The sequence below is a fragment of the Rhinichthys klamathensis genome, unplaced genomic scaffold (assembly GCF_029890125.1).
Source record: "Rhinichthys klamathensis goyatoka isolate OS25496 unplaced genomic scaffold, OSU_Roscu_1.1 h1tg000027l_1, whole genome shotgun sequence".
Classification (NCBI taxonomy): domain Eukaryota; kingdom Metazoa; phylum Chordata; class Actinopteri; order Cypriniformes; family Leuciscidae; genus Rhinichthys; species Rhinichthys klamathensis.
Window position 1 is genome coordinate 2,561,865 of NW_026606577.1, and position 27,259 is coordinate 2,589,123.

Genomic DNA, 27,259 nt, shown 5'->3' on the forward strand with positions numbered 1-27,259 from the left:
ATTCCTGTGATGACAAAGCTGAATTCTCAGCATCATTACTCCAGTCTTCAGTGTCACAGATCAGCATATTATATGATTTCTGAAGGATCATGTGACACTGAAGACTGGAGTAATGATGCTGAAAATTGAGCTTTGAATCACAGGAATAAATTACATTTTAAAATATATTTAAACAGAAAACAGTTGTTTTAAATTCTAATAATATTTCAAACTTGTATTGTTTTTATTGTATTTTTGATCATAAATGCAGCCTTGGTGAGCATAAGAGACTTCTTTCAAAAACATTAATTTTTGCATTCATGTATATAAATAAACCTAATAAAAAATACCTAATAAATATGTTTATACTGAATACATCAAAACCAGCCAGTATATGTTACCAAAATTTCAATAAATCTATAGAATACCTGATTCTTTAAAGATTGGTTATCAACAGGCTGAATTGCAGATGGTATATTGTCCATAAAGAATATGTTGCGTATGGAGGCCAATCTACAGAATGACAAAAAAAAAAAAAAAAAAAAAAAAACTTAAACACACGTGTGTCTCTGTTCTAAGGTCAAAGGTTAAAGTTCCATGAACCATGGTTCCGTGAAAAGCTTTGGAGCACAGGTCACCAACTCGAGATGGTGAAGGAATGAAGGGCGGATATTGTATCTCCATTCATGTGGCATTTGGGGTCAAAGTTCAAAGATGAAAGGTCCCCTAAGTTCAAAGGTCAACTTGGTGAGATAGCACAAAAATTGCTGATCCAGTGTATGCGAGATCCAGGAACTTGTTGAATAATACTCATTAAAAAAACAATGTAAACATGCTACAACAGAGCTTAAAAAAACGTTTTCATTGGTGGAAAATAAATATTCATATATATATATTATATGTAGACTAAATATCAAAAGTGTTGAGATTGTCTGTAGGCTACAATCACACTTTTGGTCCTGTGAATGGCTTTGGTGTTGCCTAATTGTTTATTCTGTCAAATAAGTCACAATGTAAATGTTTATCCATTTTGCTTATAAAATACAGTACGCTATATCAGAAACCATAAAGGCTCTCCTTTTCTGAGATTACTCCGGATTATTAAGGGTGAGAGGTGAGCTGACGCACGGTCTCCCTGTGCGCGCGCACGCACGTACACACAAAGCGCCTCCTGTAGCTTTAAGCTGCGCTCACTCAGTCAGTCAGACAGGGAGGGCAAGAGAGAGCAGGAGGAGGAGTAGGAGTGTGAACATTGCGGAGTTCTCGGGGATTCCGAGAATACACAGTTCAGACTCAGACCCGACAGTCGGTGCCGGAGCCCGATGAGTTTTTGGACTCTACTTCCATTTGGCGCGGTTCACGGCGCACGTCTGCGCGCAGGAAACGCTCGCTCACGCTCGGATAGCGGAATCAGGTACGTGTAGAGACGACTCGATGCCCGCCCAGCAGCTGTGAACAGTCGGCTGCATATGACTGAGATGTTTGCTGTATGTTTATTGTGATCTTAGGAGGTGCTGAAAGAAAAACCGACGCGTACGGAATGCGAAACGCCGTTCACACGGGACGCGTTCTTACCTTTATAAACAGGACGTTGTGGTCTCGAGACACCCTTTTTAAAAGTTGAACAGTTTTTAACTTGACTCGGCGTCTTAAAGACGTAACAACGAGACCAAAGACGCAAGAACGTGTGCTGTGTGAGTCGCAATGGTCGCTTCTGTCATTTAGTTTCCATTTTGTTTCTCTGTTACTGTCAGTGCGATGTTACCGTTTCATTTATGTGCTGGTTATTATTATTCATTGAAATATGGGGATACGAATAGATTATTTCTATTTTTCTTTTTCCCAAGCCAAATCTATTTTATAAGATTATAATGTAAGACTGTAATGCAGTGTAAGAAGTCTTAAATTTGGTTTACTGTAGTGATAATGACTTACTGATGTTCCATGTGTATATATATATTATACACACACTAGGTTAATCTGTTCAGAAGATATCACCTGCTAAGTGAGTTTGTCAGTAATATATATATATGTGTGTGTGTGTGTGTGTGTGTGTGTGTGTGTGTTCTTATGTAGACGACAGGCATAGATTTTGGACTTTGCATTGTTTATAGTTTTCATAAGGTTTCCTGTGGCTTCAGTCAATAAAAACGGGGCTAAAGAGGTCAAGGGTTAAAGTTTGAAGGTCATCAAAGATCATAGTTTGGGTTCAGTGTTGGTTCAGGTGGGTTTCTTTGCTGAAAGAAAAGACCAAAGTTACAGAAAAGCTCACATGTGTCAGTTTCTGCGAACAGCATAGATGTGCATGCGTTTTAAATAGATCATAGTGGAATGAGGAACAACAATTTCTCAAATAGGATTAGTTTATTAAAATCTTTCACTCTCATCTCCATGAGAAAATGTGCATCTTTACGATAATATATGATATACACCCATGTCTCTTCATCAGACGTTTGGAGACATCACAAGAGATGGGAGAGAATCAGGCTGACAGTATTATGTGACTTCTTTAAGATTGATGCTGACTTGTAATGATGTTATCGTTGCTAGAGAAATGATAATGAACGCACGGCGACCTAATTTCTCAGAGGGTATGTCAATAAAATGAACTGAGAGCGGTTAAAACGGTGCTGGGTCATCGTCACCTTAAAATACTATCCTCCTAAACTTCAACCTCAACATTCGGATGACTAGTGTCCGCTACCTAAGTGTGTGCTCTGAAAAATGCCACATTCTAATAATCACTCTTTTGTTAAACGTAAAAGCACATGGTTTTGCTCGTGCAAAACATAAACTTGCTGGCGTAACATGTCGTAAATCCATAGAAGCCACGGGCGCTTTACACTCATTAACAGGTCAGCTGACAGCTCAGGGACACAGTTGCATGTTTGTTCCTTGTGTAATGAATCTTGTTGTATACAGGGTATATCAGTGATAATAGGTGGCCTGGAGATCAACAAGGACTTGTGCTGTTCATACGAGAGGTTTTGTACACCAAAAGAAAGGATGAAGACGTTGTCTGGCTGTGTAATGCCTGCTACAGACTGTGCGATTTCAGCAAGCCTATAAGATCTTTACAAATCACACTGTACGACAAGGATCTAATAAACTTGGGTACGACATGCATGTAGACTACGATGATGACACCTATTGAATCGTAGGCTACGACGCAAGTTAGTATAGAAGAATAGAACATCATCAGTGTGCGCTAGTGGCAAACAAATAGAGCAAGATGAATCACAATTTGGCAATTTTATGTGCGCTGAAAAAAAGAGGAGGAAGCGAAGGAGGAGAATATGGACGTGGTCATGGCTAGGGAAAAGAGGCCAACTTGGCATTCTAATTTTGCAAATGGAGCTTGAGGAAAGTAGTTTTAAGTTTTTGCGCGGTGTCACGTTGATCAATATGCCATTTCATGTTGCACTTTTATTGGCTAGTCAGTAAACGTAGGTCATGGCAGCAAACACACTGTGAGATGATCATGCTAAACTTCTGACACTGTCAGAAAATTATCGCAGGCTATCTTTGGTCGCAAGACCAACCTCTCACTGTACGACGTAGGACCACCGTTCAGGAGCCACGCCACGATTAGTCATCTTTTGTCTGGGACAGCCCAAAATCGAACAATGTTTACTGAGCAGAGTTAAAACACTGCGATCGTATGAAATACTGGGCACAGATTCTTCTCCCCTCAGCCTTGGGACAGAGGCAGGGCTTTCATTTATAGCGATGGATTGATTTTTGCTGATTGATTTACTGCAAACGATTTATAGTTTGCTGAATTTGCGGTGGAGGTTTGCTGGGAGATGTAACTCCGATAAATCGAGCATCACCACACATTAGAACAATAGCAGTGACCTTAACACACCTACCGATCGACCAATCAATGCAAGTTTGAATACTATTCAAATTATACACTTCACCGCCCCTTGCCTGTTCGTATGTATATCGTATACATACTCATATATATTTTGGCCAATAAATTAAGTTAGCACTGCACTCTTAATAGATTTTACTATTCTTAGGTCCACTAAAATGATTCAGAAAATGATCAAATTTGCAGATACTCTCTAGATCTGGCTATAACTAAATGTTAATTTTGCCTTGTTTCTATTTAGTATTTAGCCATGAGTGTTCTGCAAAGAATGGTGGATGGAAAGCATGTAGGCCAGTTTGTTAATGTGATTTGGCTTCCAAACGGACAAATGCTGATCATGAGAAACATGATCTCAACAACTTGTATAACACACAAGTTAATTTAATATAATTACCCGGCTGACCTCTAGCTGCCAGCTGTATTTCTGTATTGCCCACTATGTCCTGAGGCAAGATGGACCTGGAGGTCAAGGAATCCTGGCAATTGTGTTCAGGAAGATTTTACTGCTCCTGGGGGACATTACTAATCGTGCCTTATTTTAAGCAGGTTATATGCTGTGCTAAGTGAAACAGCAGTCCTTTCCAGTGATTCTGGAGTTTTGCCGCTTAGTCGTTTGTCTCTTTGAGCTGAGAGATGAATACATGCAGATTTTGCAGTTCAAGGCCACAGCGTGCCAAACTGTCCTTCACACCATATTAGTGGTCTGTTCGTTCAGAAACCTTCAAAGCTCTGAGAAGGACATAAACCCTGCAGTAATGCTGAAGAGATGAACACTCGCAGAATGATCTGCAATCAGCGCATCAGTAAGACATTCACAGAGAAGGTGACAGGAATGATCCCAGCTTCATTATTTCTCTCATCTAAAAGCTTTCAGATCGCACTGGCCCAAGCAATTAACTAAAGAGGAGTTTTCAGAATCTATGAATGAAAGATGGATGGATGTGTGGGTTATGAAGACTGCAGCTTGAGGTTGAACCATTTTGATAAGCATTATGTGTGTGTATATGTGTGTGTATATATTAGCTCCTACTAGCCACTGAGGGAGGTTGAATTTATATAATATATATAAAGTTTTCAATTGTAGTCTTTTAAAAAGGCATCTGAAATAATAAACTACGTGCAATGCAGTGTTGTCAATATATATCGAGACTGATATATCTGAAACGCTCCCAGTACTAATCTTCCACAGAATAGATGCACAACACCAGCTGCTCTTTCTCTCTCTCTCTCTCTCATCTCTCCGACAGCGAGTTACACACAAACCCGCCTCCCCTCACTCGTTTCATTTGCTCCGGATGAATATTGTTGGTGTTATGGGGTTAAATTTATGCATGGGATTGTTTGTATTGCACATAATGTTTCTAATTTTATCAGATTTTGTGCTCACAGCCACCTCTCAGTACAAAATTGAGTTCTTTTTAGCTGCTGATTGCGCTTAAACGGTCAAATACACACAAAATAATGTCAAAATGCCGGTCTTGGTGAGTATTCACGTAAACACAGTCAGTTATGTTTTAAGTGAACGTAAACGGTTGAGAAAGAAAATGCATGTGAAACAGTATATTGGATCCGTGCGTCAGGTCTTAAAGTGACCGCAGCCTAATATACCTGCTGCCAAATTATGAGATATTTAAAATATCTATATGGCAGTTTTTTCACTGTGGCTGGTGAGTAAAAAAGTTCATGTCAAGCCCTGATTATAATGTATTTTTTAAATTTGTATGCAATTTTTTAAAAGTCTATATAATTAAAGTTAATTGGGTGCAGTGCAAGGTTCCTTTGGGCCCCATTGACTTAAATTGTATGGAGAAAAATGTGTAACACTAACATTCCATTTTTTGTGTGTTCTGCAGTGTGCAGAAGAAAGTATTTTAATTTGTGTGAACTATCTCTTTAAATCATGTGCTTGTGCTGGCTCCCCTCGACAAAATCGCAAGTAGTCACGGGTATAAGCGGCGACCACTTATGATGGAATCACGTGAGATGGATGTTACTACCAGGTTTAAACATGCCCTTTATCGCAGTTTTTTAAGCTAATAGCTTCCTGCTTCTGTGGATGTCATGGGGCCTTTGTCAGAGGGCTGATTCTGCTATGACTCATTTCATGGAGAGATGTCTGGGGTCAAGCTCAGTGGAGCAGACTTTACGCTGCCGTGTGTTTTTGAGCACAGAGCTCCACGCTAAAACCCCGGAAAGTAATAAAGTCCTGTCACTTTTGTAGCAGCCCACCCGTCACTGGCCTCAGACTGCTGAATCACTTAATACTTACTTAAGGGGTTAAAACGAGCTGAGCTGTTGCCAGGCAACAAGGGACACCTCAGCAGCCGCTAGATGTGGGGTGTAGCTATCCGCCCCTCACGCACAGCCAGCGGTGAAAACGTTGAAAGATTCACACCGCATGCCCCTGCTCTCAAAGCACTCTAATGCTTCATGCAGCGAGGCATGCTGGGATATATTATTATGGACTGCTGTTTGTATGCACTCCTGCCACATGAAGTAGACGCGAGGGGAAAGTGTTGGATTTTTGTGTTGAACTAAGACCTTCTCCATGTGAGATGCAATCCCTGTGTGTTCACATCACACACTCCGCATCCCAATCAGCCGCGAGGCGTTGATTAGTCAAGTTTGTTTGTGCGCATCTCTTTCGGTAGTTTTGAGAGATGTCCTTGGACAGACGTCCTTTTGTCCTAGCGGACCGCTCGGGGCTTATGGAGGCAGCGCCTGCTTTCCTGGCATTAACACAGCGCTTCGACCTTGACCTGACTGATATGACCCGAAAGCTTTTAAGTAACTCTCTAAAACAAGATTCAGTCATGTGACACCATGTTGAAGGGCTTATGTGTCACACTCACACTTGACTACAGGTTTGGGTGAGTGTTTCATTCATATTGTGAATTCACAGCTTCACCGCTGTGCATGATGAATATTGATTCGGTGATTGATTTTGCATAACACAAAAATGAATAATTATGGTGGAGTCTTTGCCTAGTTTCAATCTGGTCTGGTGGAAACAAAAATTAGACATAATTCAGTTGTTTTTGCCACATGCTTCTTCATAAGCTATGGTTGGGCAATATAAATGTTTAATGTATTTGCTGATGTTTATGTATTTTCTCTAATGGCTAAACACTGTGATAGAAAAAATCTATAACTTTATAACCAGAGGAATTATTTCAACAAAAATATAAGTATTACATTTATATAATATATATATATATATATATATATATATTTTTTTGTATCTAAAACTGTTATAATAAATTAGTATTAAGTATTTCAAAACAGTGAAACTTCTTTTTTTGGAGTACATTTATTGCAATGGGTTGAAAGATTCTCAGAAATGAATTGAACTATATCAGCATTTTTACATCTACTGTAGCTATAAGGTCCGGTACTCCCAGCGCACTGTGATCAGCAAAGTTTTCCTTTTTCACAAAGCCACTGTGGTTCGAGTTGGTATTTTTTTTACCAGGTTATAACAAAATCAGTTCTGCTCCAGTGACCTTGAGCTGAAGCCAGATTGGAGTATTTCAGTGAGCTAACGCTGTACATTTGTGGCCATGTAGAAACTGGTTCACCTGTGGCCGCTGACCTGTGCTAGATGTTTACATGTGCTGTCGCTCTGCTTGTGTAAGTATGTTTACATGTCTGATTCGGTCACAGAGCCCAGACGGCTCAAATAGAGCAGATCTTTTTTTTAAGCCACCTGTCTCTCCATCCAGGGCTGCCCTCGCCGGTTATATTAAGGTAGGGCTTGCTCTAAATACACTTAAACGGGTTTAAAAAGGTCAATGATCTGTTTGATTCAGCGCCTTGTTGTTGCCCTTCAAATTTGTTTATGTGAATGTGTTAGATTTTCTTTAGGCTCATGTGTTTCTTAAACACTTTATGATGGGTGTAAGCTTTCCAGAGTGATTCGTATGGGTAAATAGTGATTGACTGAGATGATGCAAGCCAATATTTAAAGTTTATTTTTCTTTTTTTTTTGGCAAATGTAAGCTGATCAGAAAAGGCAGACAATTGTTAAGCAATTTTGCCCATATTTTGGTGACATGATTACGTTTTTTTGCCGAGATGTGTGCCGGGTGTTTGCGTTTGAAACTGACAAAATAATTTATGTCAGAGACAGACATATGAGAGCTTGAGTTGTTGTTGGCATTGAGTGCTTGATCTATATCTCTTCATATGCATGTGTTTGTGTTGTTTGAAAATATGTTCTCACCTTACAGTTATTATACACACGACTTTCACAACACTGTCAGCACAACACATCCAAATCGCATTTGTTATATATATATTCAGAGTGCACTTACTCCTTGCATCAGTGACGTCCAAGGGTCAAACCTAATTGTTGGCCTTAGTTAAAAATACCTTGCTACCGAACTGGGACCCACCTTGTAACTTTTGAGATGAGGCTGTCTTGTTTTCACTGATGAGGTCATTTTGTAAGGTTCTTGAGGAATTGTTTACACATGACGTGTGTGATTCAGGCGGCCACAGTGTTCGTTCTTGCCGTCTGATAAGACCCTTGTGCGTCACTGATGCGAGGAGCATGTGCACTCTGAATACTGAGGTTAATGAAGGTACTGTAGAATCTCTCGCTCTCTCTACTCTGTTTATGTTTTCTCTTCTTTTGAGCTGAGCTGATCAAACTCTGCAGCAGTCTTCATACACTCTCTTTTAGAGGGGAAAAAAAAGAAAGAAAAGTGGGCCATGGTGACCTATTTTCCTCACAGTTCAGGGAGGCCGAGGGTTGCGGTTCTGCAGTCAGTCAGATGGGGTGCAGGGGCTGTTGCCAGACGCAGACACACAGAAGTGGGTCAACGGCAGGGACCGTGTCTTGTAAACGGCTTGTCGAACAGTAGAGAAAGCTGCAAATGAAGCACATATTATTATGTGCCCGAAACTGGAGGTCTGCGGTCTCTCAGGACCTTCACACCCATTGCCTCCACTGGGACAAAAGCTGAGAAAATACAATATCGTCTCAGTTACAGTTTAGAAGGAATGGCTATGCTCACACAACAGCTAAATACAGTTGTCACTCTTGTTCTGAGTGGTTATTCATAGATAGATGGATGGATGGATAGGTAACACTTTACAATAAGGTTCATTAGTTAACATTAGTTAGTTGATGAACATTAGTTAATGAACTAACCACAAGCAATACATTTGTTACTGTATTTGTTAATCTTTGTTAATGTTAGTTAATAAAAATATAGCCGTTCATTGTTTGTTCATGTTAGTTCACAGTGCATTAACTAATGTTAACAAGATTTCAATAAAGTATTAGTAAATGTTGAAATTAACAAAGATTAACAAATGCTGTATAAGTGTAGTTCACTATTAGTTCATGCTAACTAATGTAGTTAATGCTAACTATTTGTATATTTACTTGATTATATTTATACAAAAATGTATCTGAGACAAATTTGAGATATTGAACTGATTCTCTCATTGTTTCTTTAACATCTCAAATGTTGAAACATGGCAATTGTAACAACCTCAATATCCGTCCCGAACAGAGTGATGATACATTACCCCAGAAATGCTGAGAAAATTTCCTCTCCTTTCCTTCAATAGTTTGGAGTTTGAAACTATGTATCAGTTTTACAAATTGACTGACTTCGTGATCACCATGATTTCCCAAAGCGTTTCCTTAAAGTCGCTGAATGTACGAGGTGAGCTCTCTGCTCGATTCAAGTTTTTTTTGTTTTGTTCCATAGCTCAGGGTAATTAAGATGACATCAGGATCTCCACACTGGTGAAAGCCAGGAGTCATGGGAGAATCACTGCATTATCATTACGCTCCTGGACACAGATCCCAGTGGGCGTGGCCTTTTATGACCGATTGTTGTTTTTGTAGAACGTAAAAGGTCAACGGATCCTTCAGCGTACTGAGAGAAAGCCACAGAGCAGGAGACTGGACTCTGGAACTCAAAAAGCGTCTCTTTTTGAATAATGACCCTTTATATTGCACTGTTCAATATTTGATTTAAGTGAGCTGTTCTGCATCGAACAGACACAGGGAGACTTTGACCTCACCGGGAGTTTCAGTATTTGAGATTTTGAGTTACACACACACACACACACACACCATGGCTCTTATCATGAGTACTGTGAGTAATGGAAAGCAGGTTGGCCAGCTCTGAAAGCGCAGGGCGGCATGATTGTAAAACATGGCAATTGCAACGACCTCAATATCAGTCCCAATCAAGCGTTGACACATTTCCCCAGAAACATCTCTGTAGTCCCACTTTCCTTTAACTTTGAGAAATATTCAACAAAATCCTGATTTTAAGTTCTTTGAGATTTATTTTAGATATCCGTTTTTATTTCTTGGCAGTTTGAACCTGTATGAGTTCTTCTTCTGTTGAACACAGAAGGATATATTTTGAAGAATGTTAGTAATCAAAAAGTCGACTGTATCTATTGACTTCCAAAGTATTTTTTTTCTACTATGGAAGTCAGTGGCTACCATCAACTATGTGGTTACCAACATTCTTCAAAATATATCCTTCTGTGTTCAACAGAAGAACTCATACAGGTTTAGAACAACATGAGGGTGAGTAAATGATGACAGGATTTTCATTTGTGGGTGAACTATCCAAGTCTTAACTTTTAACTATACATAATACATTCAAAGTTTACATGAATGACAGCTCAGAGTGTTGCCGGTAGCTACTGTACAGGATTTTGAATTGGCGGAATTGAAACTTTAAATCCTTTATGATGAACATCATTTCATCACATCAGTATCAAGTATATAGTGTCTAGTTGTTGAAGACTGTTCTTATTAGTGGCTCAATATATTGAATGAAAATTATTGAAGTCGAACCCAATTCAATTCGATTTCCATGCGTATTGTTTCCTGAACGCTATAAGAATGAATAATACATAATATGGAAACTATCCAGTATTAAATACTATTATTTGGCTTTGAAAAAATGCTACAGTTGAACTAATGGATAAAATGATATTTTAGATTAGTATGTATTTATTGATAAAGTTGTTTCCTAAGTGTTAAAATAAAAAATAGAAATTCTGAAATACAATTTGATTATTTTACCATTACTATGGAAATTGTCAAATGGACATTCTTTTTCCAGTAGTTTTTCTGTAGTCCCCCCCATACAAATGTGTAAATTGGGATATATATATTGTTTTTGAGAAAATGTTGTATTGTGTTGTTCAAAATGTTTGCTTACATCGTCCACCCCTATAGTGTCTTGTTCTTGCTCCGTTTCTCGTCATGTCTACAGCACTGCTGAGCCATGGTATAATCACTGTAACGTCTTTTATGACTTATTGCTTCCCTGCTCACCTCCCTAGTTTGAGTCTGTTACTAATAGCCACACGGACCTGATGCCTTGGCACGAATGACCTTTGGTCTAATTGAGTGTTGCATGAGGATCCTGGTGGGTGTTCCTCTGGTAATCTGATGAATTCCAGCGGAGGTGAGGAGAGCGGTAACGTCTTGGACTCCTGCGTGCTGCCAGAGGAGTCCATGGCAGATGGTTTCCAGCAGGATCACATATGACATGCGATAACGTTACAGTCAGGAAAGGTCAGTCAGCACGGCACTGCAGAGTCACCCGCAAAGGACACGATCCACACGTTCCCGGGCCGGACGGGATTCATGTATGTGCGTTGTGTTCCTGTTAGTTGCGAGGCAGGGTTAGTGTTTAAACATGACATTTCTCCCCTCTTCCTCTACCTTGGTGTCAATGTACAGAGGACAGTCCAAATATTTGTTTAAAGTGATGAACCTTGTGCAACCAAGGGCACTGCATTTGCATGATGATAAAAGGCGCTTTATGCTCTCCTGTAACACGTTCAGTGTGTCACTTTTTGTTTTTATGCCATTTCTTTGTTCAGACAGGCTCTAGGGATGCATATGGCACCAAAAACTGTTTTGTTTTTTATTGTAAAACATGTATGTTGACCCTGTTTAGCTATTTAAAAGAATACCATCAGATATTTTAGTATTATTTATATACTATTATAGTTTATTATAGCTTTTATGTTTATATTTTTTTATTTCAATTTAGTTTTTTTTATATATATATATATATATATTTCTGTTTAGCTTCAATTTCTTTTTACCTCAGCTTTAGTTTGAGTACTTCTTCAACTTATTTTATTTCAGTTAGTTGCCAAGGCAGCATGTCTAATTTTTATGTAGGTTTTCATCTAATATTATGTTATTTCTGCTTTTATTTGCACCTTTTCAACAAAAAAGAGCAAAAATCAGTGGATCACAATGGAAGTGAAATGTTCGATCCGTAAACATTCAAATACTATTTCAATAGTATATCCACAAAAAAACGTAAGCAATGTGCGTAAGCAACTACCCATGAAGTTCCCTTATATTACCAGTACTTTCTTGGGTAAGTACACCTACTGTAAAATAAAAGAGTACCCAAATTAATAAGTGCTCCTATAACATAATCATCACATTTCTGCTTTTTAATCCTATAAAAATTGGGCCTCATTCAAGTCTGTTGTAAGTGCTTCACTGTAAAACGTGTGGTTGTAATGAACCCAGAATATTCCTTTAAGAAGCCTTTTGGAGATGCCTCCATGCTAGGATAGAAACCTTTCTTACAAACACACTCTTGCAGAACTCTAGCAGATTAAAAACCAAAACCAGCTCGTCCAGCTATTCGCTGAGACCTTTTTTTTTCCTTTTTGCTGGATGGTGGATGTCGTCTCTAGAGTTTGTTCGGGGCTGTCGTGAACGTCAAGTAGTTCTGCCTCAAAAAAAACGTGTATTCCAAGTCGGCCTGGCTAGTGTCTCAGATGCCGTGGAGAGTCATCTAATCCCCTGAAACGGAGACAAACAATCTGTGGAAGAAGGTTAAAAATACACCAGTGAGACATTTTGAAATTCCGCCTCTGTCTGAGTTCAGTGCTAAGGTTAAAGATCCAGCATTCAGATTAGACTCCCCCACTGGGGAGGAGATAACAGGCACGCAGATTGAAAAGAGAGAGAGAGACGTTTGGGGTGGGGAGGGGGATTTGAGATGTCTATCTGGCAGTGTGAAGGTTTTTGTCTTGCAGATCCAGTTCAAGGACGCCTAGAGGCAAGGCAGCCCTGACTGTGCCATCTATGCATCTCAAGGTCACATGCGCTCACCCTGTGACTCTCAGCAACAACAGGAAGAGGAGGGCGGGGGAAATGGGGGCACTGTAAAATCCTTCATTTACCCCATGGTTAACCCCTCAATGCCTTCCTGTGACCACAAATATTGTGGCTGCGTTGAGGCGCCAGTCAAAGGCTGTCTTCGATTATCCTCAAACGCTTTGAAACAACTCTGCAGTGCCACATATTCCGGTGCAGCCAGGAAAGAGGGTGTGTGTGGTTTAAAAATCTGGATGAAATGGAGGGAGAGAGGTTTTAACCTAACTTAGCCATTCAAACGGTCATGCTAACCGCTTCCTCTCATGCTTTTAACTCATGCATCCGTTTTTATCTGTGGCGATTAACAGTTAAAGCTCTGTTAAGTCTGCAGTCTCACTGCCCTAGTGCCCTGCGGTCATACATGAGCTTAGTGTAAAATTCCCCTGTTTTATGTCACATGGCAGTTTGTTTGACTAGTTTTGTCTAAAAGAATCTTACTGGTGTTGAGAGAGCATTTAAAGGATTAGTTCATGACGTACTTTCTTCTGGGGAACACACATTTTTGTAGAATATCAAGGCTACTTTTTCAATATAATGGGAGTGAATGAAAACTGGAGTTGTCAAGCTCCAAAAAGCCCCCAAAGAATTATCATAAAAGTGGTTCATTTGACTCGTGCATTGTATTTCAAGTGTTCTGAAACCATTAAAATACCTTTGTGTAAGGACCACATACATTACCTTTGTGTAAGGACTCTTTCTTTCGCATGTTCATGCCAGTTCATAATACAGTAGTCAACATTTGAAGTGGATCAAAAAAGACAAGAACGTGTATTGTTCAAAATGCATGTATAACTTTGATGAAAGGTTTTGATCCACTTCAAATGTTGACTACTAGAAGTAGTATTTTCTGATTTGTGGATGGATCATTCTTTTGAGCAGGATCTTGTCAATGAATCATTTCATCCAGTTCACAGACTGTGTTTCCCAAAAGCTAGAGATCATAGAACCATCGCCACCAATGGTCTCTACGAACAACTTGGCTCACGATGCTTTTGAGAAACGCAGCCCTGGTCTGAATGATTCGTTAGCAATTTAGATTCCTTAGTGATTCTACCTGATGTTTGGCTTCAAAAAAGCAGCGGCCGTGTACTTGAGGTATCTGTGCTAAACTAATCTGTCCCTCAGGCGTCCGTTATCACCGTTTTGCGACTTTTCGATTAAATGGAGAAACCATGGAGACTTAATGATCAATAACCACTGTCATGATTCCGGATTCTGTCTGTCGTAAATCTTCTGCCGGCTGGCAACCAGCTCATTTCATTTCGCTGTTGCAGATTAGTTTCCGTCTTACTCAAAACAGAAGTGTTTTGAGATGATAAATTATACAATCACAACAAATTTGTCAACAATTTCCGCGCTCCTTGACACACTGCTGAGACCGAAACATTCGTCTAGTTTGCATTGCAGTGCATTGTCCTAAAAACACACACCCAAACAGACACTCACACACATAGTGCAGAAAGGTCTGAGGCAATGGCGGGGGAAGAGCATAAATCTTTAATATTAACGAGTCTTGCTGTGGCAGGAGACCCAGCAGCTTTGTCCCTCTCTCCTCTCGGCTCGCCTACGCTCCCTCGTCATTTAATTAACAGTAGGGAGATTATGGAGGCCCCAGGCCTGTGAAGATCTGATTTAAACATGGAAATGTTACATTACTGTCACTCTTTTGGCAGAAAAAGGCTGGAGAGGAAGTGAAAAGATTATTTCTCTGGCTCTCCAGTCCTCCACATTAGTGTATGGTATCTCAAACTACATCACAATATACTGTACAAGTCGTGATTTAATACATTACAGTGCTTTACATAATTGGATCACGATTGAAAGTGAAACTTCAGTTCCACGTTCTTTCCGGTATGGATTTGGCCATTTTAGAAATGCAAGTTTCAGAGGTTTCACTTATGTCGACTATCTGCTGCTTTTTTCAGGAAAATTAAAAGAATGCGCAAATAAGTAAATGGTAAATATAGACATATTAGAAGGATTAATTGAAAATCCAAAAATTAAACCCAGAAATAAACTAAACATTTGACAGTTTTATAAATAAAATAAAAATGTATGATACACTAAATAAACAAATAAATGGCATTTTATGAATTTTTTGGCCGATACCGATAACCGATGATTCTTTATATTTGAAAGCCTATAACCGATAAATCTATATCCAAATTTTTATATCATTTTTGAGTGCCTGATTACAAGAACAAAGTTATTCTCATCATTAAAAGCCATGCCCCAAACACACAATTATAATGTTCTCATTTTATTTTATGAAGCCTATATGACAGACTTTTGCTCTGCATGTTGCACTTTTTTCCTTTTTTGAAGTGATTCTATTCATATTTAAAGCAATTGAAAACCATAATGGCGAACAGTGCGAATCTGAAGTGTCTCAGCTGAAGGAAATCATTCATTATTTATTGGCTTTAATATATCAGTCAAATTTTCTTATCGGGCCGATACTGACAACATCAAACATATGAACATATATCGGCCGATACCGATATAGTGGCCGATATATCGTGCAGTTATTGTATCAACCCTATATTCACCATTTGGGTATTTTTAGGTACAGTAGATGTTGCTCCTGGTGTCTGGTGCGGGATGAGCAGGGCATGCCGGTAATCAGGTTCCAGTGCCCGCAGGCTAGAAACCTGGAAGCATCGAACATCATGTGTTGCCCAGGCTCTTTCCTTTTCCTGGAACCGAAGCGGTTAATGTTTCGCTGTAATTGGCACCCGCAGCTGCTCTCCAGTTGGACAGGGATGAGTTTGGAGCCTCTGCCTTGCGTGACAGCTGCCTAATTGGGCATTCTCCCCTTGTGGCAGGTGCCTCCTCCTCCAGCCGGGCTGCTGAAGAATGGCAGAGGATTACAGATGAGGACATGGTGACCCTCTCTACCTTCCATTGGTGTGTGTGTGTGTGGGGGGGACTAGTTCAATACTGTTGGGTTATCAGGAGGAAGTGAGGGTGGGGTTCTGCCAGGTGGCGGATGACAGAGTGTCACATGACAGTGTCAGTGTGTCAAGGGCACATACATCAGCCCTGCTACAGCAACCTGTTTTTTTTTTTCTTCTGTTCGTTGTTTTTGAGGTTTTCACTCTAGTTTTATAGCTCCTGACTGTCTTCACACGTCAGTTCAGAGAGGATGTCAGCTTCCTGTGTGTTCCTATGTAACTTCTCTTTCTATTCTCCAGCTGTATGAAACCAGGTGAGGTCGCGTCCTCTTGTTAGAGGCGATTAATGGCACCGTGTGTAAAAAGCTAATTATTCCTGCTGATGTAAAATGTGCTATTGGCTTTACTGTATCGCTGCCCTGTTGACTGCAGAGCAGAGGGGACTAACCGCACAGTAGCTAGCCTTGGCCTAACGGTTAGGACATGTGTTCTGTTCTCACACATTGAGCCCTGGGGCTCATGCGGCTGTGAGAGTGTATACATATTTTTTTTTTTTTTTTTAAATGTGTTTTATATATATATATGTGTGTGTGTGTGAAAGATAATTAAACTGTAATAAGCATCATAAAAAAAATATTTTTTAAATAGTCACCCGTTCAAAAGTTTGGAGATTTATTCTATTTAAAAAGATGTTTTTGAAAGTAGTCTCTTGTCAAGGCTGCATTTATTTTATACAGTAAATACTCATATTTTGAAATGTTATTTTAAATAACTCTTTTCCATTTTACTATATTTTTTTTAAGTAATTGATAACTGTGATTGCAAAGCTGAATTTTCAGCATCATTACTCCAGTCTTCAGTGTCACATGATCCTCCAGAAATCATTCTAATATGCTGATTGATGCTCAAGAAACATTTCTTATTATTATTATTATTATTATCAATATTGAAAACTTTTTTTAAATTTGTGTTGTCCATATGTGGACAACACACATTTTTTACATATTTTGTACATATTAGTAGAGAAAAGATCGATAATAACACTGCTTATAAATGTCCAATGACCCATATTAAAATCTGTCATTCAGTGCAGCAAGAAACACATTAAATCTGGGAGCTGGGCATTCAAGATTCAGCTCAATCCCTAAATTGTGATAAATTGGTTTTCTCCTCTGACATATCTTTCCCCTTGAGTGTTTATATGGGTGACTGCTCATGTGTTTCTTTCTGAATGTTTACCTTGGATGCATCTGTACCTGTGTGTGGCGGCGCAGGTGCGTGTTTGGTTTCTGTTTTGTATATTTCTGGCTGTAAGCGTGTCCACGTGCGTGTGTTTGTGTTCAAACGGGGCCGTGCAGCTGGGGTTGTACTCCAGGTTTGACTTTCACCTGATTTTCCCCCATAGCTATTTCGAAGTGTCGAGTGGAACGGCCGTGTAATCTTTACCCTGACGTGTACACAAGACACGGCCTTGAGAGTTTTCTCATTCCTCCCAGCCAGAGCAACCCAAGGAAAGAGTTGAAATGTGTGTTTGAGTGAACGTGTGAGAGTGTGATTGGGATTATTTGTGTGTGTGTGTGTGTGTGTGTGTGTGTGCGCGGAGAGAGAGATTCATTAGTATTCTGCTGAGGAGTCCTGCCGGTAGAGCAAATTGATTACCACACTTCACCTGTCTGAGCCTCCCGAGATCTGCAGCGAAGACGGCCATTCTGTCTGCACTCCCGTCGACTTCGTAACAGAGGGCCACTCTCATTAGCCGTCATTAAACAAAGCTTATAGTTGGGATACTGTTGTCTTAAGTAGTCCAAGCAAGTGTGAAGATTGCTGTTACAGTCCTGAGGGGTTTCTTGACATGAAGATTTCAAGCGGTTGTTAAAGGTGTTTTGTTGGGGAGGGGAATAGATTGTTTGTGTATTTGTGTGTGCTTTAAATTGACTCATCCGTTCAGGTGACCTTTTGGAGTAAGACTGCAGGAGTAAGGGAATTCATATCTGTGCTAAACACTTGTGAAGTGTGGAGAGGAGTAAACCAGAGGAGTTCTTCTGCGATTATATATTGCGATTTAAAAACAATTTCACCAGATTATTTGAAAAGAATGAATGATTCTAGAAAAATTGGGGTGATGGAGGAGTGAATCTGCATAGAATATTATAAAAACGAATTACAAGCCTAGATCAATATAATTGAAATAAGCAGTGCTTTATGTTTTTCAGGTAAATCTAACAGCATTCAGGTACAGAAATGGAATAATCAAATGTAAAATAACAGTCTGTGCACAGAAAACAGCGCGCGAGTCGTCTTGCTCATGATGCCTGACTCGACTTAAAAACACATGCAAATGATAAACTTTGACTCTATGATGGTTCAACTTTGCAAATAATCCGCGAAACACATGCGTTCTGAACCGGGTTGGCCCTTACGGATCAACTACGATGCCTATACTTGACATCGCACATCGCGAGATCGATGCTGAAACGATATATCGTGCTGCCCTATTATATAAAATAATTATTTTTGAAGACAGACTTTGAACTTTTAGGGTAATAAGAAGTTTAACAAGTCTTCAAATTTGACAGTTGTATAGGCTTTACATAAGAACATACTGTATGTATGGATCAACATGGAAGATCCCTTCATTTCCCCTGAATGCCATTACCTGTTAAATTTCTTTGAATTGCAATTCAGGAAATTCCACTTCCTATCACTGCAATTCAAATTCAACTTCAACTTCTTGTGGGAGTGACCAATTCAATTCAAACTTCGAACTTGTGTAGAACGATCTTTGCCTGAGACGTGGTGTAGTTGTAGGAGCAGTGAGGAAGGGGGTAAGATCTATTTGTAACTGCCTGTGTTGCTATTAAAGAGACAGCGGGTGAGTAGATATGGAGGAGTTGGCAAGTGGAGTCAAAGTGTTTCTGCGAGTAGCTGGAGCATGTGTGTGCGCACTCCAGCCCCAGTGATAAGAGCGCAGAGTGAATGAGATGCTGTAATCTTACTCGGGTCTCATTTCGTTGGCATGTTCCGCCAACTTTTGTGCCAGCTGAAATGATGCGCCAAGAGGAGGAACTCGGGTGCTTTGTGTTCTCATTGGTTAAGTGCACTTAATCGATTAAGAAAATGAAAAGAATCTCTGGTTTGAATTTAATTACTAGCCGCATGCTGAAGTTTATAAATATGAACATTTTGGAGTTACTTGTCATGCACAGAGCAGCAGAATTATAATGAACTAGGGGTGTAACGCGATATACAGTTAGTTTTATCCAAGACTCAGCTTACTGTATTTATAAGGTATAATTCACCCAAAAATATAAATTCTGTCATTACTCACCTCATGTTGTTTCAAAAGATTTTCATTCAACTTCCAAACACAAAGGAAGATATTTTATATTAAACCTGAGAGATGACCTTTTGTGATCTTTTAAATAAAAAAAGTGATTCAGCATAAATTATAGACTTTAATTTTATTTATTTGTTAATGTGCCATACAACATGCAATTTATTTTCCTGTATGTTTTATTATTTTATTTACCGGTAATTACATTGTCCCCCCTTTTTTACAGTCTGTAGGCAGTGTGTGTTTACTAATTGGTCATGTCTCTTTTGAATAAGTTCGCTGTCAAGGGCGTTTTTGGTTCGTTTCTTAGTAAGTTTGTTCTGATTGACTTGGTTTTAGACTCCGTTTGCAGAGCTCCATGGCATCTCAGCAGCTGTTTACTTGCTCTCTGCTTTACTCCAAAAGAGCAAAAGTTCACTGATGTGGACGCTACAGTCGTGTTTGTTTAGGTAGCACGTCGCTCCCCTTATTTAATTTTCTTGAGCCATATTGGATTTACAAAATCTGTCCTGCGTATCTGAGTGAGCGCCCCTAGCCTGGCTGAACACCAGCTGCCTACGATAACATGATGGAAAGTGGTTCACACGGCTCCCTTTCCTTTAAAATTTCTTTAACCTTGGCTTACCTTTAACGCCGGGGAAGCGTCTGCCAGTCTGGTGTCAGATATTAGCGATATGCGCAGCAAGGACCGGGTTGTCACTTTTTATTAACACTGAGCACTTTGCATGGACTCCAGCTGTTGCGTGGCTCAGGCGTACTTGACCTTGACTCACAGCACAGTTCCTGCGGCTCACCCTATTTTTAATCATGCATTTTAAATGGTGCAAATGGATTACGGTTCCTTATAATGGGGATCATTCATTAACCTTTTTTTGTTGGGGTACTTTGTGAGAAGGGTTGGATTCCAATTAATTTTATACCCCACATGTGAGCAGCACCGGATTGGCTTTAGATATCAAATCCCTGACATTTGCGTCAAGAAGTTAGGCGTTCACAGTTAAGGCCATATTTTGTCCAGCTCCTCAGGGGAAATTGCCTCTCAGCCACTGATGATGGTTTGACCTTCCTGCTCGTGGTGTCTGGGTGAGCAAAGAGAGACGCCCTGCCATGATAAAGCTTCCTGTCTGCTGCTGTTCCCTTCACCACTGGCTAGTGAAATCACTTAAAATGCTGTTGGGTGTGAATGTTTGACATTGTCAGAGATAATGGATAATCACTTGCGGACCTCTCCGGAAGGGAGAGAGATGGAAGGGAGAGGGAGAGGGAGAGAGAAAACATATTTTGTATTTCTTGTTCAGAAGGGTCATGTGCAGAAAAGACAAATGGAGTTAATGCTGTGAGATCGAATCTTAGGCCTGTGTTTTTTGTCTCTTGTATGCCTGCTTCCTCTCAGAATAGACTCTCAGAATATAAGATTGTGGAAACACTTCAATATGGGGAACACACATTAACTATAAACTACAACTTTTGCCTCAATAAACTCCTAATTTACTGCTAAACTATTAGTAAGGTCGTTTTTGTAGTGTTTAGGTATTGGGTAGGATTAAGGGATGTAGAACAAGGTCATGCAGAATAAGGCATTAATATGTGCTTTATAAGTACTGATAAAGAGCCAATATCCATAGGCGTCATTTACGGGGGGGACGGGTGGGACATGTCCCCACCACTTTTTGCCAGGGTCGATATTGTCCCCACCACTTTTGAAACATCTCGCGGCACGGATGTACCAATACAAATAAAACATTTCCAGTTAACTAGCAGCATTCGTTTCATTCATTTGTAAAATAAGAGGCGATCTAGCGCTGAAATGTGTTGTCTTGGCAAAAATTCTGCCACTGGACCATTACAGTACATACGCAACACAAGCGGATCTATGTATTTATTCACGTAAAAATTCACGATACTAACAACATATATTAGATCTCATTGTACGACCAATTAAACCCAAAGTTCCATCACATTTTTGGCTGGACATCACATCTTTGTATACATTTTTATTTATTTACATCAGTAAGCTACAGGACATCGTCTTTCAAAACATGACCTGCGCGAAAGAGAAAAAAGAATGAATGCGTCATTGTACCCAGCACTTTTGAAAATGCCCTTCCGAATGCGTCTGACGCCCATGCCAATATCCTAGTAATATGCATGCTAATAAGCAACCAGTTAATAGTGAGAATTGAACCCTAAAATAAAGTGTTACCAAGATTGTTACTAAAGTAAATAAGTATGTATATACATATTCATAGTCCTGCTGGTTAGGAATCATTCACCCAAAAACGAAAATTGTCAATTTCTTCTCACCCATGTCATTCCAAACCTGTATGACTTTTTATTTTTATTTTGCAAAACGTAAAAGATATTTTCCAAAATGCTTCTTTTTTTCCCATACAATGTAAGTCAGTGTGGTCTCATGTTGTTTTGGACCCCACTGACTTTCATTGTGTGGAATAAAACTCAAAGAAAGAAAGTCATACAGGTTTGGAGCGACATGAGGGCGAGTAAATGATGACAGAATTTTCATTGTTGCTGAACTATCCCTTTAGTTTTCCTTTTGTTTTTATGGCTAAGATCTAATCTAGCTTGATCCGATTGTAGACCAATATTGATTTGTCTTGAATGATGCGTTTACTTTTATTGTTCTTATGGTCCAGTTTTTCAGCTTGTCTGTGTATCTTCTTTCTTCATCTGTCCCAAGTTTGAACTTTTATTCCTCCATTGGCAGGAAATTAATTTTAATCTGGCCCATTAAGATTAGCGTGAGACATCAGATGGCCCAGTTTTAGCAGGTTGCCCTCTTTGTTGTTAAATTTAGGTCAGTGGCCCAGGCTGATAATGTAACTGAGACTGAATTAGTTAATGAATTAGTTTTCCTCTCTGCTGTCCTCGCAGTCGTAACTTGTTGCGTCCAACCTTTGCAACTTAATGCAGTTTGCATCACATTTAAATGCATGTGACCTTGTGCTGATTCTCGCAGGATTTTCCTGTCACGTCATCTTGAGGATCTTAAGTTACTACAGCACATTCAGGATATTCCAGGCGTGAGCATGCTGTTGAATTGCTGTAACAGCATCCCCAGCTCAAGGTCGAGCTAAACTCCTCAGCAAACCACTGAAACACGTTACCCCGTTGCTGAAGGGGCAGGACATGGAGGGTAAGATGTTCTCTGGCAGCTGAGCACTGCTTTAGGGGAGCTGGAATCCTGTATTAATTAACCTTTGTGATGGTGGCCCTGACAGTGGGAAGTCAGGAGTGTTTATGGAAGCAGTTCTGACAGGGTTCAGGCCCGTCGAGCGAGCAGCCAGCGGTGCTGTCATGTTATCTGATGCCGTAGCTCTGTGGAGGAACGGTCTGACAGGTGTGCCATGTGTGCCCCTCTACACCTGCCAGCTCTGCTGAGCCACTACTGGCCCGAGTATGAGGGGCTGCTGACAGACGTTTTTAAATGGGTATTATTCACTTCTTTGGTCCTGTTATGCCAGGTAAACTGTCATATCTGTGGAAGTGGAACATTTTTATGTAGATTATAGTCCTAAAACTTGTTTTTCAATAGTTTTAACAATTGTTTTTCAGTCATAATATAACTTGGTATTTGCTCATATCAGGCAGAGAGTGTGTTTATCAAAAAGAGCAGATCTGTGTTAATGTTTTACTTGAGGAAGCACTGATATTACAAGCTGATAATTATTTTCATATAATAACTGATGATGACCGATAAATAACAAGCATCAAAATTCTATACTGTTTTTGTCATAAGTGAATGTAGGCATCACAACATTTTGTGAGTGATATTTATAGTGTTCATTTTTTAAAGATTCTTAAGTCTCAGGATTCTTCCTGCAGGCAAGAAGTTTTCCTTCTTACTAACAAAGTTTAAGCAAATATCTTTCTTTTGGATGTAGTATGCATAAACACAGGTTCACTTAGATTTAATAAACCTTAAGATGTACATTTACTCTCCTTAATCTGTGGAGATACCGATAATTCTCAGAAATGCTCAGCCTCATGGGAAGTAATGGACATTTAAAGACTTTCTTTACGTAAGAACGAACATTGAGAGGTACTAAAGCTGGGTGTCAGAGCAGCTTGATTGACATTTGCTGGAGTCACTATAAAGAGTTTGTCAAAAAGAACCTTTGTGTTCTCTCTGAAGTTTTCTCTTTTTTTTTTTTTGCTTGAATTTAATTAGTTATTTTGTGATTAATTGGTCTTGACAGAGACTTCAAAGAAAGTTACAGTGGTTGTTTTGATGATGCTGGGATGTTGAAGCCTGTCACTCATGGTGTGTTCTCTCTTCTTGTGCTGTAGGTTCCCGTGTGGCCACATCTGAGATCAGAAGAGCAAACAGGAAACACTGAGCCTTTGGTTTCTCCCAGAATAACTTCCAAATATAGAGTGTTTGCTTCATCAGGACAGAGAAATCTCCTCTCAACATCATTTTAAAGCAGTGTGGATTTACTCATGCACAGCAATGGCAGCTGGGTTGTCGTACTTTACATTACAAATGCCCTCTAGTCCTATATGTAAAACTTTTTGAATGAAAAGAAACTAAATCCAAAGCGCTACTGGAGTTCTCTGCTCTCATCATTTATGGCACAGATCTGAGACATTTTCAGTAGTTGTAAAACACCACATCAGGGCATCCTGCTGTTGAACATGACTCATGGGGTGGAGTCTGGCCCTGAAACTCACCAGGATTCTGCTGCTTTAACATATCTGGAAGGTTTGCTAATGCATCCGGTCACCACTGGGCCTGCTGCCACTACCACACAGAGATCAGAACCTGTTCAAAACAACGTGGAGAATGCCAACAGGGTGACTAGGGTGTTTCAGCTCCCCAATCGTGGCTCCCCCTTGCCAGACAAGGGTAGACCACCTAGTGCTGCCTCACAGCACCTTAAAAAAGCCAGACTGCTTCGCTCAGGAGCGTGGAATGAAGATGACAGCCAGAAACGATCAGGCACTGTAGTGGAAGTGAATGGACAGAGGAGGGAGCACTACAAAGGAAGCCTGGATGGCTCTGCGCAGGGAGAGAGCACCTTGCTGGCTTCTCTGCTGCAGTCCTTCAGCTCTCGGCTACAGAGTGTCGCCTTGTCACAGCACATTTCTCAAAGCCACAAACCGCTCGACAGGGAGAGCAGTGAAAGTGCTCCTGTTGATAAGGAAACCTACCAGAGTTACGGCACAGCGTCAGGCCGCCTAAAAAGCCTCATGAGGAAAAGCAAGCACCAGAAACAAACAGTGCCTTACTGTTGTCAGAGTAACCAGAATCGAGGCTCTGATTCTCCTCATTCCTCTCAAAGCTCTGCCCAGCCCTCTAGCTCAGAATCATTGTCCTGCGCAGAGCGTCTCAAGGCTGTTGCCAATATAGTACGGACCAGGACCAGTCCGGCCCCTTCACCCAAGCCCAGTGTCGCTTGCAGTCAGCTGGCCTTGTTGCTGTCCAGCGAGGCTCATCTACAGCAGTACTCCAGAGAACAGGCCTTAAAAGCACAATTAATCAGTCGATCAGCCAGCGAGAGGTTAGCTGCCATGGCTACTCAAACGCAGGATAAGAGGCCTCCCAGCATGGGGCAACCAACAACCACCTCAGACATGCTAAGCTCCTTAAATGTTCAAAATGGAACACTCCCCCCACCAGTGATCGATTCTAGCAAAAGAAGCCCTCCCCTTTCCTCACCCACCATGAGACCCCCCAAAGAGAGACGGCCCTTCGACAGACAGGGTCGACCGCCACAGAACTGCAGCAGTCTATTGCTTCTACTTCTCAATAATCACAACTCCCAGCAGCAGCTCACCAGAAACGGACACCTGGAGGACGACTGCAGGATCCTCCCGAGCCAGGCCTCCTCCCTGCATTCTGACAGCGAGTACTCCAACCACGATAACAGCCTGACCAAAGACAGCAGTGATACTGAGAGTTTCTCCAGCTGTTCCCCCATCGACCTCTCCATGAAAAACAGAGGGCCTAGCCAAAAATCTGAGCCCTCCTCTTCATTAACCCCCTCTGTGGAGCCCGCAGAGTCTCTCATAAACAAATGGAAGCTGGAACCTTCCGTGCCAATGGTCCCTGAGGCCACAGATCTGGATACCAGCCCAGACATGAAATCCCATGATAAGGTCACTCTAATGCAGTTACTGCTGGACCGCAGAAATAACGAGAAGGTAAACAAAAGTCCAGATAATCCTGGTTTGCGGCCTGACTCAATAATCGGCAGCTTGACTACAGGCCCACTTAAACGAATTGGCACACCTGAGGACAGCAGAACACTGAGTCCTCTGCACCGGCAAACAGCTATCTTCAGCTCGGTCTCCCCTTCATACTCCTTCCCCTCGCCTCATGCCCAGTCCAGTCCATTAGATCTGTGTAAGTCTAAAGCTCACTCAAGTGAAAAGATGGTGGAGCCTCCTTTCAGTGCCAGCAAGCTACTACAGAATCTAGCCCAGAGTGGTATAAAGAACTTATCACCTTCTCCCCCTCCTTTACACTCACAAATGGTGATGAGCAGAAGGCAAAGCCCAGAACTTGAGCTTGACAAGCCTCAGGCCCTCTTGGATCGACTTGTCACTCCAAACAAGCGGAATAAAGCCTCTGCACTAGATAGAGGTTCCCCTCCTGCTCTCCCACCTCACAAATGTAACCAATCACCCTCGGCGTCAACACAGATTGAAAATCTTCTAGAGAAGCGCACTGTACTGCAGCTTCTGCTGGGAACAGCTTCCCAGAAAGAAAGAACCAGTGGGCACAGATTCTTTGAAGTAACCTCAGGGAGGCTGGAGAAGCCTCAGACAGGCACTGTCAACTGTGACAGCTCAAACAAGCCTTCTCTGGACTGTAAGATCAAAACAGAGCCAGTAGAGGAGAATTTTTCATCAGACAGCTCTAATGATGGGGTGTACCATCAGAGACGATCATCACAACAACACTCACCCATTGCTGAAGCACAGGACACAACAAAATCTGAGTTATGTCCTACAGAAACAGCTGCCAAATTTGGACTTCTCAGCCAGCTTTTGAAACAGCAGAATGCTACCTACCATTCAAACCCACACACTAGGCTCCTCAGGAACTCTGTAAAAGAGGAGCCAATGGATTTTCAGAGCCCCGTTCCTAAAAAAAGAAAACTGACAGAGTGCCTAAGTAATGAACTTTGTCATTCGTCTGGAGATACCACTCGTGATAATCTCATGTCTGGAACACCTGAAATTAATGGCAGAGGCCTAGTAATACCAAAAGAGGAAGATGTATTTGGAAGTCCCAAGAGCAAAACTTCTCTCTCCAGAGAAAGCCAAGGCTTCAATGTTCTCAAGCAGCTCCTCCTGTCAGAGAACTGTCTGAATGAGCTGTCCCAGCCCAGAGGGACAGCCCAGCCCCCAAGTCCTTTCATCCCTCAGGCAAACTGTGCAGCCAATGGGAACTTATCCCAGTCTGGTTCCCCTTACGAGTTGTCAAACTTGCCTTGGTACCCATATTCTCTCAGTGCGGGTCCCAAAACAGCACCCACACCTGTTGATACCACAGGGGGGTCGTTAGTTTGGGCTAAATCCTCTCCCAAAGCCAGTCCTAAACCAGTTAAAAAAGAACCTGAGGGGTCTCCTGGAGGAACTTTTAACAGGGAGGAGAGATCCAGTCCAGACTCACCCCCTTTAACCAGGTCTAACCCGATTCTTTACTACATGCTTCAGCGGGGAAACGGTCAGCTCAGACCTGAGATCCAGGATCAGGTGCAGCCGGCCCACTGTGTCATGAGCGCAAAAGTGGAGCCGTACAATGACTATGAGCACAGGATAAACTCTCCAGTCCACAGACAGACTCATAGCCAGAGAGAAGAGAGCCTAAACGGTTCTGTGGGAAAATGGTAGATGTGAACTACCAAAGACAGAGAGAATCTGAAGAACTGCATGTACGGTCATTTGTCTATAATATGTTTCTTCTTCTTTTTTCATCTTAAAACAGAAACTGAATAAATTTGGTCGTTCAGTTTAAAACATTT

At 40.9% G+C, this 27,259-nt stretch overlaps 1 protein-coding gene across 3 annotated transcripts; it reads left to right on the top strand.

The window, feature by feature from the left end:
• The first annotated feature begins 1,162 nt into the window (after positions 1 to 1,162).
• nrip1b (nuclear receptor interacting protein 1b) lies at positions 1,163 to 27,238 on the top strand. 3 transcript variants are annotated; one of them, XM_056244568.1, is made up of 3 exons: positions 1,163 to 1,393; positions 15,863 to 15,944; positions 23,574 to 27,238. In XM_056244568.1, the coding sequence occupies exon 3, from the start codon at positions 23,922 to 23,924 to the stop codon at positions 27,126 to 27,128; it is 3,207 nt and encodes a 1,068-aa protein (XP_056100543.1). In that variant the 5' UTR covers positions 1,163 to 1,393; positions 15,863 to 15,944; positions 23,574 to 23,921; the 3' UTR covers positions 27,129 to 27,238. The 3 variants fall into 3 exon arrangements, with proteins under 3 accessions (XP_056100543.1, XP_056100542.1, XP_056100544.1); XM_056244567.1 differs by lacking the exon at positions 15,863 to 15,944; XM_056244569.1 differs by lacking the exons at positions 1,163 to 1,393; positions 15,863 to 15,944 and adding an exon at positions 6,449 to 6,726.
• Positions 27,239 to 27,259: the final 21 nt, after the last annotated feature.

What these genes read in the sequence shown, in the direction of transcription:
- nrip1b (XM_056244568.1), top strand. Translation starts at nt 23,922, where the DNA reads ATGACTCATGGGGTGGAGTCTGGCCCTGAAACTCACCAGGATTCTGCT.